The sequence below is a fragment of the Gopherus evgoodei genome, chromosome 1 (assembly GCF_007399415.2).
Source record: "Gopherus evgoodei ecotype Sinaloan lineage chromosome 1, rGopEvg1_v1.p, whole genome shotgun sequence".
NCBI lineage: Eukaryota > Metazoa > Chordata > Testudines > Testudinidae > Gopherus > Gopherus evgoodei.
In genome coordinates this window covers 29,551,357-29,564,669 of record NC_044322.1, presented here as the reverse complement: position 1 = coordinate 29,564,669, position 13,313 = coordinate 29,551,357, and the positions used below count along the sequence as shown (strand labels likewise).

The following is a 13,313-nucleotide window of genomic DNA, read 5'->3' as shown; positions in this document are numbered from 1 at the left end:
CCAGAAGGGACTCTCCATGTGTGGATCTCACTCTCCCCCATAGAATGGGGTGGGGAAACAACTGCTTCTGCAACAGTGTGCCCCTTTTCTTTAATCCCACACAAGTGTAGAAATCTGCATGGAGGAAAGAAACAGCTATGGGAGAAACACATCTTAATCCACATCAAGCTATGTAGATTCTCCAAGGAAATATAGCAAGATTGCCCCTCAGCATTTGGGATCCCTCTTAAAGGAAGTTCCACAGAAGAGAGGCCAGCTGCACAAGGCCTGCATGGCTCCACTGTGAGGGGTATGAAGCCATGGAGGGGTAGTAGAGCCACAGGAATCACAAAGCAAGCACAGAGACACAAGCAGTCTATATGCATGGTAATAGACTCCCATCTGGGATCCCTGGGTTTTCAGGACATCCTGCCCACTTCCCTTTCCCCTAGATAGCACAAATGAAGGGAAATCTCTGTAAAGAAAAGCTTGCAGAGGTTCCTGCCTACGTAGAATTATTTAATGACTTATAACATTATTAATTTTTCCTCAAGCCTAGCAAAGCACATGCCTTTCTGATTAGGATTTTGGGCAGAAATTTCAAATTTTCTGAGCCTAAATTTAGATACCTAAATCCATGATTAGTCAATGGAAGCTCTGGGATCTTAGCATCTCGAAAAAATCAGATCCCTTATTTAGATGCCTAACTTTAGAGACCACATTTAAAAATTCTGGCTGACATCTACACCAAGTTCATAAATTTGAATAAAAGCCAGAAAGTTATTAAGATTTTGTGAGTTACTCACCTGTTTTAGAACCCAGTTTAATGCCTTTTCAAAATAGTTCCCAATCCAATTTTCAAGATTATGTCTGCATTCTTCAGGCTGGTTTCTTAGCCAAGATTTTATCAAAGAATTAAGATCCGTATCTTCATCACTAGAACAAGACATACTTCAGATTAAAACAAAAACAAAAACATCCACGCAGATGGATGCAGTATGATCTAAATGCTCAAGCAAGATGACTGAGTTAAGAGGCCAGGGTTGTGTTCTCAGCTCTCCCAATGAGCCACTGTATGAATTCAGACCAGTCATTTAACCTCTCTATATTTAAATTTGCCTTTCAGTAAAAAAGGGGTCAGAAAATGTATGCTCTTGAATAAAAAGCACTAAGATGCAGAAAAAAGATGCAAACTAGAAATGGAGTATCTTTATTATTACTGTCAAATGTCAAAATAATGCTCTAATACTATGTGAAACTGACTGGGCAGATTTGAGCATTTATTTTCTGATTTCTGTAATTACAAGAAATGGACAGTGGTTTAATTTTGATTCAGTGCAATTTTCTTTCATTTTTTCTAATAAATTTTGCTTTAAAATATTTGGGGGTCTAATAGTGTTTACAGGCAATTTAAAGCAACCCAGTCTCTGAGTCAGAGAAACAAACTTCTGACCTTTGGTGAGAGAAAGAAAGGCGCAAAAGATATGACATGGGGTATTTGGTGAAAGGTGTAGGGCAAAAAACAGCCCTTCCCTACGAGGCTTTACTGACCATAGTCAGTAAAGTGCAAAGAGACTGACTGGAGACATTCAGGAGTCACAAATACAGTGTCAAGTATCAGAGGGGTAGCCGTGTTGCATCTGAGGAAGTGGGTATTCACCCACGAAAGCTCATGCTCCAAAATGTCTGTTAGTCTATAAGGTGCCACAGGATTCTTTACAAATACAGTGGTAGGTTACAAGCTAACAGATGAAAAACCTGACTTCAGAGATAAAAAGGCAAATACAGGTAACATCTATACAGACAACTCCACCTACTCAGCGTAAATGAACATTTTCAGAGGTTAGCATTACAATGAAATCATCAGTTTTATAATAATAAAATAAAATACCATTCATAAAAATTAACTTAAAAAAGGAAATTACAGACTTGTCAGCCTAACTTTTATACCTGGAAAGATATACTGGAACAAATTATTAAACAACCAATCTGTAAGCATCATGAGGATTATATGGTTACAAGAAATACCCACTATGGATCTGTCAAGAACAAATCATGCCAAATCAACCTCATTTCCTTCTTTGACTAGGTTACTGACCTAGAGAATAGGGGGAGAAGCAGTAGACATGATATAGCTTGATTTTATTAAGGCTTCAGATACAGTTCCACATGATATTTTTATAAACAAAGTAGGGAAATGTGATCTAGGTGAAATTACTATAATGTGGGTGCACAACTGGTTGCAAGACCATACTCAAAAAGCAATGATTAATGTCTCACTGTCAAACTGGGAGAGTGTATCTAGCGGGGTCCTGCAGGGATCAGTCCTGGGTTTGGTACTATTAAATATTTTCATTAATGACTTGGATAATGGAGTGAAGAGTATGCTTATAAAATTTGCAAATGACATCAGGCTGGGAGGGCTTGCAAGCACTTTGGAGGACAGGATTAGTCCTTTGACAAACTGGAGAATTGGTCTCAAATCAACAAGATGAAATTCAATAAAGACAAGCATAAAGAACTACATTCAAGAAAGACGACTCAAACACACAACTACAAAACGGAGAATAAGTGGCTAGCCGGTACTACAGCTGAAAAGAATCTTGGGGATATAATGGAATGGATCACAAATTGAATGTGAATCAGCAATGTGATGCAGCTGCAAAAAAGGCTAATGTTATTCACTGGTGTATTAACAGGATTGTTATATGTAAGACAAGAGAAGTAACTGTCAAACTCTACTTAGCACTTGAGAGACCTCAGCTCGAGTATTGTGTTCATTCTGGGTGCCACGCTTTAGGGAAGTTGTGGACAAACTGGAAAGAGTCCAGAAGAGAGCAGCAAAAATGATAAAAAGGTTTTAAAACCTGGCAAATGAGGAAAGGTTAAAAAACTTGGCACATTTAGTCTTGAAAAAAGAAGACGAGGGGGGACCCAATAGTCTTCAAATATGTTAAGGAATGTTATAATGAGAATGGAGATCAACCATTTTCCATGTCCACTGGAGTTAGGAAATGAAGTAATGGGCTTATTCTGAAGCACAGGAGATTTAGGTTAGATATTAGGAAACACTTATCTGTAGGGGAATTATGCTCTGGAATAAGCTTCAAGGGAGGTTGTTGAATCCCCAATCAATGTAGGTTTTTAAGAACAGGTTAAACAAACACCTGTCAGGGATAGTCTAGGTCTATTTGGTCCTGTCTCAGCACAGGGGATTGGGCTCGATCACCTCTTGAGGTCCCTTTCAATCCCACATTTCTATGATATTATCAATAAGCAAATGAAAATGCACAAAAAGGTGCAAAGCTAGAAGGAAAATAAAATTGGAAGAAGTTTAAGCATGTTGCTGAAACTCTGTAAAGGGACTATATATATATAGAAAGTCATACACTAACCTATCACAGCCAAACACAACTGACACAATAGGGTTTTAAAAAGTTAATAACTATTCACAATGACAAATAAGTTATATAAATTTCACCTTTGTGTCTCACCTCAGGAAGATCATTCCCATCCGTGAAATTGTGGCAGGAGAGGCACAACTCAGATCATGTGTTTCAAATACAAAGTTTACATTTGGGCCAAACTGAATTCTTTCTCCACTGGGCATAGTGAGTAATCGATTGTCATCCAGGACAGAATTCAAAGACTCAATCCACTCAGGGTCGATGTCACCATCACAGATTATCCATGAGTTAACATCTACTTACAAATAAAAATACAAAACAACAAATCTACTGGAAAAACTTAAAGAATATGAAGGCTTGCTAAATTTCTAACCATTTTTCATTCTCTATGACAATTATAATTTATTAGTTTTATATGCTTTACATATAACCTCTTTAAATATTCCTCACATTCTTCACCTTCTGATGCATATTGCATGCCATTTATTTTCATATTACACTAACTTGGAAATTACAAACTGAGGTACTTGACAATGGTATTGCCGTAAGCCTTTTTGACCTTACACTGGCCACTTTCAACAATTTTAAATGAGCATATTGTCAAAATATGAACAAAAAAAATAAAGTTTATTTCAGCATGTTGAGCACAACACAGGCTTCTGGATTGACATACCTTGCGGTTCTCGTACCACTTGTCGAGCACTGCTTGTAAGCACACCATCAGACCACTCCCTGGTATCCATGTCAATGTGACCTAGTAACTGATGTCGAGGCATAGCTTTGGGATTCATAGTATATTGTTTCACCACTTTGCCAGTTTTACCAAGCGCTGTCCTTAACATCTGCCAAAGCGTTGATTTACCTGCACCACTCGGACCTACAATAACCACACCCATTCTCTGACGTAGCTGTTCATACAATTCCAAAGCTTTCTTGATCTGTATAAAAAAGAAATAGCGGTTATAGGAGGTTAAGCATTAAATCAAACTTGTTCTCTAATCCTAATTTCACACATTCCTGTTTGATTTTGTATACTGTCATCCTCTTCCCTTAATTTAAATTTATTTTAGGAACTTGTAGGTGCAGAAGCAAAGAATAAAAAAATGTTTGTATTCAAACAAATCAAGGGCTCACATTATAAACATTAAAAGGCTGAAGGTAACTAAATAAAAATTAATAGATTACCAACTCAAGCCTCACTGAGACTCTTAACTCATAACATCTAAACTTGGTTTATGCTTATACTTCATATTTACCTGGGTGTTTATAATTTCCAAATTGGCTTCCTCAAAGACTTGTTGTAAAGAAGTGGTTAATTCAGCATATTCTACATCCTTAAAACCAATGCCAGGGAACACATCTTTAACCAATGCATCAAACCGGGCACAGTCTGCAAATGTAAGCTTTGACATGGTATTGAGGCGCAAAGCTTGGACCACAATATGGCTTTCATTAACTGCAAAAGAAAGTTCAGTTTACATTTATTTCCACAGCTGAGATATCACCACCTGAAGTCATAGTGGGAATTGTTTCTTGGTATCACAGGTTGTTTTTTGGCATCACAAGGGATTATGATTTTAGGTGGGAAATTAGCATTAGTAGCATATAGAACTTCTGAGTCTTAAGTTACAAAGGGACAGACTCTTAGTGTACCCATCACAACTTTTGTATATAACTGGGTTCTTGAAAATGATAATTCATGCCAGACTGATTATATGCTGTGGGAATTTCTAGATGTCCTAATATGCAGGGTGTCTCTATCCTGACTGGATAGTAGTCAGCTAAGAAAGAACTTTGAAGGGGAAATATCCTAACATATGTTGTCGGTGTGTTTTCAACTGACAGATGAATTCCTGAAGTCGATTATTAGTTGTTTGTTAGCTATTTGCTTTTTATATCTAATGGGAAAACAAGGGTTGCCTCTAATAACCCCAGGAACAGTCAGAGCAGATCTGTCATTTCTTAAAGCATCAAAGAAGCAATATTCATGTCCCAAACATTTAAACTCCTCATCCACTTTAAACCTCTGCCCCCAACTCTCCCACAAACATAGAGAGAAAATCACCACCCACTCAAACACACTTTTTTATAATACACAACATTCCCATCCAATAAAATACCATCTGGTCTCGGTGCTCTAGTTAGCAGTACTCAGTCAGAATTAGATACGGTAATCCAAGAGTAATTGAGACTTCATATGCAAGAGTTCTCTTTTCAACTTGCCAACTCCGCAAATTATGTGCCCTGAGTTTCTGTGGGTTATTTAATTATTTATTTGTATTTGGGAAGGCTCTGATTCAGAAGGGCTTTCATAGAGGCTTATCCTTTTTTGAATAGTCTGGCTTCCTACAGTTCCAGGGCATATAACTTGGTACTTGAATGAACAAGAAGGCTGTAGATATTTATTTCAATATAACACCTTGATTGATCAAAAGCGAACCAACCCTTGGCATAGTCAATCTTACTTTTTTCCTTCATTCCATTTTTCTTCAGGTGACGAAGGAGATTGCCACATCCTCTCAGAGCAGTCTTCATTGCTCTTAAGCCCCAGTCATAGTGTTGCTGGGGTGTCAAAAGCTCCCTATGTTTTTAAAATATTAATATTGTAATAGGCTGTAACAGTTGAAACTCCAGTACTTGTAGCTGATCATTGAGGAATTGACATTATACATTTTTCTGAAAATCAGAGCCATTAGAAAATAATATACTGGCCACAAACACTACCATTTTTCTTGAACTTCAGAGATAGATACACATGAAGTTGCGTGTTTCCAAACTTTCAGAGAGGCAGTTTCTTCAAAAACTAGATAATAATAATAATTGTTTTAAAATAGGACCTCTAATAGTTCCCTCCCAGGGTTTTTCCAATAGGCACACAAATGAAAAAGTGCCATTGTGGTTACTTGGATGTCAGCTACTCCTCGAAAAAAATCACAGGTACATGATTTTTATGGCAGCACTGCACACTCAGGAAAATAACCATGTGCTCCCATTCAGACAAACAAATGGGAAGCAGAAGAAGAAAAAAGAACAAAAAAGAGTATATAGCAGAGAGAAATTAATAAAGGTATCATATATGAACTTGAAAAATGTTTATTTTAATACTTTTCTTACCTATTAAAGAGAAAATTACATTTATATTCAAGATGCCAACATAAAGGAAGGAAACAGTCAGGGTCTTAAGCAAGCAATATTTTCCCATCATGGGATTATAACTGCAGTTCCTGTATTCTTACATTTTTACTTAAATACAAAGCAGTGCATCTCAATAAAATTCAAGCTGTGTTTTATTCTGACAGATTTACATATTACTAATTTTGGAGAACCGTGTTTGGTAGCATTCAAATATAAGATATTCTTGTTCAATGTAAAACAGCTTAAGGAGACTATAGGCATGAGACAGTAGCTCTATGTTGCTTATGGTATATAGCTTTATGAAGGTGATTTCTGGAGTGTCCATTTCATAAAGATCAGAGAAAACATACAGGAACAATGTTTAAAAGATTTCTATATCAATCTTTTCAAGGTTTGGTATTGAATGGACTGAAATGTAAGGAAGGTAAAGTGACATAACATGAGGGGGAAGTACTATAGATCGCAAAAGACAAAAGCTATATATTGACACAAACATGATTAATGGAACAAAATGTGCTTACCTGGCTAGATTAAAAATAGCCACCAACTTTCTGCCAAGGGTTTTAGCCTCTTTAAAACCTTCTGAATACAGAATAACTTCCGCAATGAGTTCATTATCTGGACGAGTCATAGCAACTGGCCTAAAAAGCTGTTTGAGGTTATCAGGCAGTTTTTGTCTTCCTCCATAACCTTTTCCAGCAGGATTCATAGTGATGAAAATTCCAGAATTATGATCCATTTCAACCTGGCATTAAAATCAATATATTGTCAAAAAAATAATATTTTCACCTCTATATCCTTAAGTATGAAATAACTCATGTAATTAGAACACTGTAAAATACCACTATATGCTGTGCTGGTGTAGCTTTGTCAGTCCCAGGATAGTAGAGAGATAAGGTGGGCGAGGTCATATCTTCTAGTGGACCAACTTCTGTTGGTTGAGAGAGACAAGCTTTCAAGAGCTCTTCCTCAGGTCTAGGAAAGTTACTCATGGCTTGGCTACACTACCGCGTGGGGTCGCTCTAAGATATGCAAATTCAGCTACATGAATAGCGTAGCTGAAGTCAACATACTTGGATCTACTTACTGTCATGTCTTCACTGTGGTAAATCGACAGCTGACGTTCTCCTGTCGACTCCGTTGACGTGTCTCGTTCTAGTGGAAAACCAGAGTCAACGGGAGAGCGCGCAGTGGTCAATTTATCGCGTATAAATTGACCCCCGCTGAATCAATCACTGCCTGCCAATCCAACAGGTACCGTAGACAAGCCTCAGAGTGTCACAGTTAAATACTTGATCAAACAGATAATCTAACTACTTATGTCAAACTATGTGCTAAGGGGTCATTCAAGGTGAAATGGCCCATTAACATCCCTGTAGTCATAGGATAAAAAGGAGGGTTAGTGGGTTACAAATTGTTGTAATAAGCCATGAATCCAGTGTCTTTATTAAGACCATGATTTTTAACGTCTAGCAAACTTATGAATCGAACCTCCCAGACTCGTCCTTTAATGGTGGTGTGCAGGTTTCTTTTGAGGATGAGGACAGACAGGTCAACTATAGAGTCATCGCTTTGTGAAAGTGTGCTTCCCCACAAGTGATATGGTATTTTGTCTTTTATCATTTTCCTACGTGAGTTCATGTGAGAGCATAGTGACTGTCTGTTTCCACCAGAGTTGTTATTGGGGCATTTAGTGCACTGGAACAGTCATGTGTAGGATTCAGGGATCTTGAAAGGTGTGTTGTGGGGGTTGTTGATCATTGCAGAAGTGAAGATATGTCTGCAGGTTTTGCATCTATTATTCTGGCAGGTCTGGTGCCACTTTGAGTTGGTGTGTCCTCGTCTATGAGGAGCTTGCTTCTGATGATGAGGTTGGAGAGGCTGGGAGGTTGTTTGAAGGCCAGAAGAGGGGATTCAGGAAAGATTTCTTTCAGGATGGATTCCCATTGAGTCTGGGTTGTAGTTGTTTGTTTGTGTATGGTGTATAAACAACTACAACCCAGACTTCATAAAGCATTCACTCTATATCTGACCTGTCTGTCCTCATTCTCAAAAGAAACCTGCACAACACTTTCAAAAGACAAGCCTGGGAACTTAAATTCATAACTTTGCTAGACACTAAAAATCATGGTCTTAATAAAGACACTGGATTCATGGCTTATTATAATAATTTATCCTATGATTACAGAGGTGTTAACAGGCACTTCACCTTGAATGATCCTTTAGAACAGTGGACTCAGGACCCATTTGTAAATGTTTATGGCCTGTCATGACCCAATAAATAGTCTGCTGGTTGAGGTCCTGGGACAGAGATGTAACTAGGTATTTTAGTGCCCGGGGAAACAAAACATATTTGTGCCTCCTACCAGAGGCAGAATGTGAGGGGAAGGGGGAGAATCACATGGGTTCCCATGCCCCCCACCCAATGTTTCTTGGGTGTGCTTCCCGACCCAAACAGGAAGGGTGGCCTGCTAAGATGAGTCACAGGATGGAAGTGGCACTCCCTCTCTGAGCGCTGCCATGCCAGGCTGGCCTCACCAAGCCCTGCAGAGCAGGGCTGGCTTGAGCTACTCCCACGGCTTTGCACCCTGGGTTACTGCCCCACTCTGGTTACAGCCCCGACTTGGGTGATTTCGTTTGGATCCTGCCCACACTCAGCCCACAGTGGCAGCTCCTGCAGCTCCTGTGCTGTGGAGCTGACTGACTTTGGCTCTCTGGGGTTGCAGCACTGCTCAGGTTTGGTCCCATCCCTTGACTGGACCAAATTTGTGTGAGTGGAGTTGTGACCCAGCTCATGCGATTACAGTGCCATTCACACAAATCTGCTACCTGGACTTCCATCCTCATGACGGCTGGGCCAAACCTAAGTGGTGCTGGGACGCCAGAGGTTGCAGTGCTTGGAGCAGAGAGGGGAGACCACCCAGCTCTGTCAGACAGAAGCCACCATGCAACCCTTTGAAACACTCTGGCGATCCAATTTTGGGTCCAGACACACATGTTGAGAAACTCTGCCTTAGAATATGTGTTAACTACTTATGCTAATCTATCTGTTCAACCTTGTATTGAGTTGTAACACTCTAAGTACCTTTCCCAGACCTGAGGAAGATCTCTGTGTAGCTCAAAAGCTTGCCTCACTCACCAAAAGAAGTTGGTACAATAAAGATATTAGCCTCCTTGTGTCTCTATAAAATAATATCAGAAATGTTGGGCAAAGATCTTCCTTATGTATGTGGGATTTATATATTGAACCTAAAAATGGTATACTTGTTAACAATACAAAGGTTTACAGGGTTTTCAGAAGACACTTGATATTAGTGACAAAATTTGAACAGTTTTCAACAACAACAAAAAATGCTGTTCTATACCTCCTTGCCAAGTAGTTCACATACAGGTCTATGCTTCTTCAAAGCATGCTGAATTGTCTGAATTTGCATGGACACTGCAGACAATACTGCCTCCTCCAGCCTATTGAACTCATCGAAACATCCCCAGGCACCACACTTCACCAAACCAACAAAAATACGACCCATCGACTTCACGTCAATACCCTTAAAATAAAAGAACATTATTTATATGTTAAATACCATGGAATCAATCAATGAATATTTTCTTCCTAGTTCTGCTATGAAGTCTCTTATTGCAAATGCAAAGATCCTAAAATTTCTATTTGATTATAAATGAAAAACTCCATTAAATTACACTCAAAGTTTTGTTTTAAATTGTTCTTTAAATCCATATTGAATAGATACTCGTCGCCTAAAATATATAAATATGCACATTTCTTCACCTCATCACAATTAAAAACTAAAACTTGTCTTCCAAGAAGTCCACCCAAAGCCTTTACTGATTCTGTTTTTCCAGTTCCAGCTGGCCCATAAGGATTTCCTCCGAGGCCCATCTTCATAGCCTGAGTAAGAGTTAAGTAGCACTTATCTGTCAATGGTGTATAAACAAGTTTCGGGGAATTACCCTGTAGAAACAAAAGATATACTGTATGGATTAATACACAGAAACAAGGTCAATAAGTTAGCATTTCACTCAGTTTGGACATAATGAAGATAACACAGAAGCACAGAAATCCAGATTACTAGCTGCCCAAGTCTGAGGACTATACTTGGGGCCATACAATTTTTGTATTACATTCATAAATTCTGTTAGAACTATTCCCAAAGTGTTATGCAATCCTTTATGCACCACAGATAGAGGCTCAAAAAAGGGAAACACCTGCTATATTCTCTCCCTCATAGACTTCAACAAACATTGCCTTCATATACCCAAGAGCATAATTTGTTCCATATTGTTAATCAAACATTTGATTCAATTTAAATACATCCCAAAATTTATTTCAAGTTATCATTTTGTCCGCATTTGGCATTTTACCTAGCACTGACATAAATGAGAAAGTAAGAATCATACTATGTTCTTCACTTTAATATAAAAGCCATATAAATCCACCAATTCAGCAGTAAACTCAAAAATTCCGTATCACAGGTATTTGGAGATAAGAAGCATCTCAAGATTGAAGAAACACCAATACACCACTTTTCAATATTTTCTACAAAACAGCATCATAAAATGACAACTGACAAAATGGAAGCCATGTGGAAGCAATTGTGGAGATAAAGCTGCCTCCCAGAACTGAAAGGTGAGCACCACACACATTTAAAAGCCAACAAAAATAGAATTAAAAAAACCCATACCTGATATTCATAGGTATACTGGAGTTCAGCATCTACCATTTGAATGTAACATTTTTGGTCTTTCAGATAGAATCTGAGTTGTTTCTTCCACACCCAGTCATCAACACTATTAATCTGGGCTTGATTTAGCTGCTTCACCACATCAATGTTATGAATAATATCAAGAATCAGTGCTTTAAGCTTGAGCTCAAGGATTCCAGATTCTGTAAATAAATAAAATTATTCACAAAAACACCATAAAGAAGATTGCCTTTAGCCACTTTCAAGTAGTTTATGTTGCTGTTTACAATCATAGAATCATAACGGGGTCATCTAGTCTAACCCCCTACCAAGATGCAGGATTTGCTGAGTCTAAACAATCCAAGACAGATGGTTATCCACCCTCCTTTTGAAATAGCTAAAAAACTAAAGCAACTAACATACAAATGAGAGGTTGATAAAGTTACTAGATAAAAGCATAACAGCCAATACACTTTAATCTAGAATTCAACAGAGTGACCAGATGCACAAGGATAAGTATTGATCCACATTACAATCTGCACATCATATTGGTGTTTTATAGGTTTGTGATGTTACATTTAAGTCAAGAAATAACTCCAGAATCCAATCGAATATCATATTACCAGGGGGAAAAAACACCGGGACTTATAGAGAATGTGTTGACATGGTATCATGTTTATCCAATAGTATCTGGCCAGTTTCAGTGAAACATAATGTTAGAAATCAGAAGATGAAAATAACGATATAGAAGCAGATTTTGTAATGACAAATTATTAGTAAATATATTAAATAACAAAAACATCAAGTTAAAGGAAATGGATAAAAATTGAAAAGGAAACAGATTCAGACTACCTAATAATGTTAAATATAGAACTAACATCTGGAAAACAAAGGACATTCACTGTGAAATATTAAATATCCCTAACCTGGCCATTACTGGTAGGTCACTCAATATCATTTCTAGCTCAGAGGATTGGATTACTTAGCACCTTACATTTATTTTAAGGAATTATACACTTATGATCATTTTTCATACCTACTCTCCCTGGATCTTCCATACTAGTATCTATACTGGTATAATGTTCCAGTTTAGCCGTAAGTTCTAACTCTATCTGCTGCAGGTTATGTTCTTTGATAGCAGTTTCAACATCTTCAGTGAACTGAATTTGTTCTGCCAAGGAAAGAATCTATTGACAGAAAGAATAAAATAAAGTTTTAGAAATAGGTAACCATGAGGGACAAAAGATTTTCAACTCATTTATAAATCATGCCAATACTCCACTATCCCTTTAAAAAACATAGTTACTCTAAAGGTGCTCCCAGAGCAAATATAATTGAATTTAAAAACTTACTAAAATGTAACAAACAGCTGCAAAATAATTTAGTATAGCTATTCCCTTAGGTGCAATATTACGATTACTGTACATTCACTATAGCAGCCTATTGTCTGAGCTGTGATGTTTCAGCCAAACTCGTTGCTTGAGGGAGATCTCCACAGTACTGAAGAACAACTGTTCATGAGTAGGAAGAAATGTGGATTTGTTTCACCAATTTCACTAATACTTTGTAAATCTCTTTCCTTCCTACCCTTTGATTCCACTCCCGAAAAATATGCCAGAGGTGAAAAAGAGCTACTCACTGCCAGTACAATATTCTCCCCTTATTCATACCAAACTTCAATGCCCTCTGAAACATATGCTCAGAGTGAGTAGCTTAGTAATAATCAGAAGAATAGAGAATTACCATCTTGGCCAAAACTGGGTATTAACTCAGGCACTTCCTCGACTAAAAGCATGGGGGTTCTCAGGACAAATTTTTCGTGGCCTCAGAGTGCGGCCACCAATTCTTGCTGGTGGCCACTCTCACACTTTTTCCTAAATACTTAATTAGCTTTAGGAAAGCCAAATAAATATGTACATATACACATCCAAATCATTATAATTTCTTTACTGCTAGCTAGTAAGTCTGTTGTGAAAAGTGGTATTAACAAACATACAAGTATCACTTTTCACAGCAGACTTACTCAGCCCTGCCAAGCCTGGGAACAAATTAAGTCCTGGATGGAGAGTCGGGGGGGCAATGGGGGCCAGGG

General features: G+C 38.0%; 1 protein-coding gene across 1 annotated transcript in view; it reads right to left on the bottom strand.

Annotated features, from left to right (window-relative positions):
• DYNC2H1 (dynein cytoplasmic 2 heavy chain 1) overlaps positions 1-13,313 on the bottom strand; it is a 362,438-nt gene that overhangs the window by 300,129 nt on the left and 48,996 nt on the right. The window contains 10 exon segments of the mRNA XM_030560509.1: positions 786-915; positions 3,474-3,681; positions 4,060-4,324; positions 4,643-4,842; positions 5,852-5,967; positions 7,043-7,266; positions 9,887-10,069; positions 10,309-10,491; positions 11,222-11,424; positions 12,258-12,408. Of these exon segments, the coding sequence (XP_030416369.1) occupies positions 786-915; positions 3,474-3,681; positions 4,060-4,324; positions 4,643-4,842; positions 5,852-5,967; positions 7,043-7,266; positions 9,887-10,069; positions 10,309-10,491; positions 11,222-11,424; positions 12,258-12,408 (1,863 nt within the window).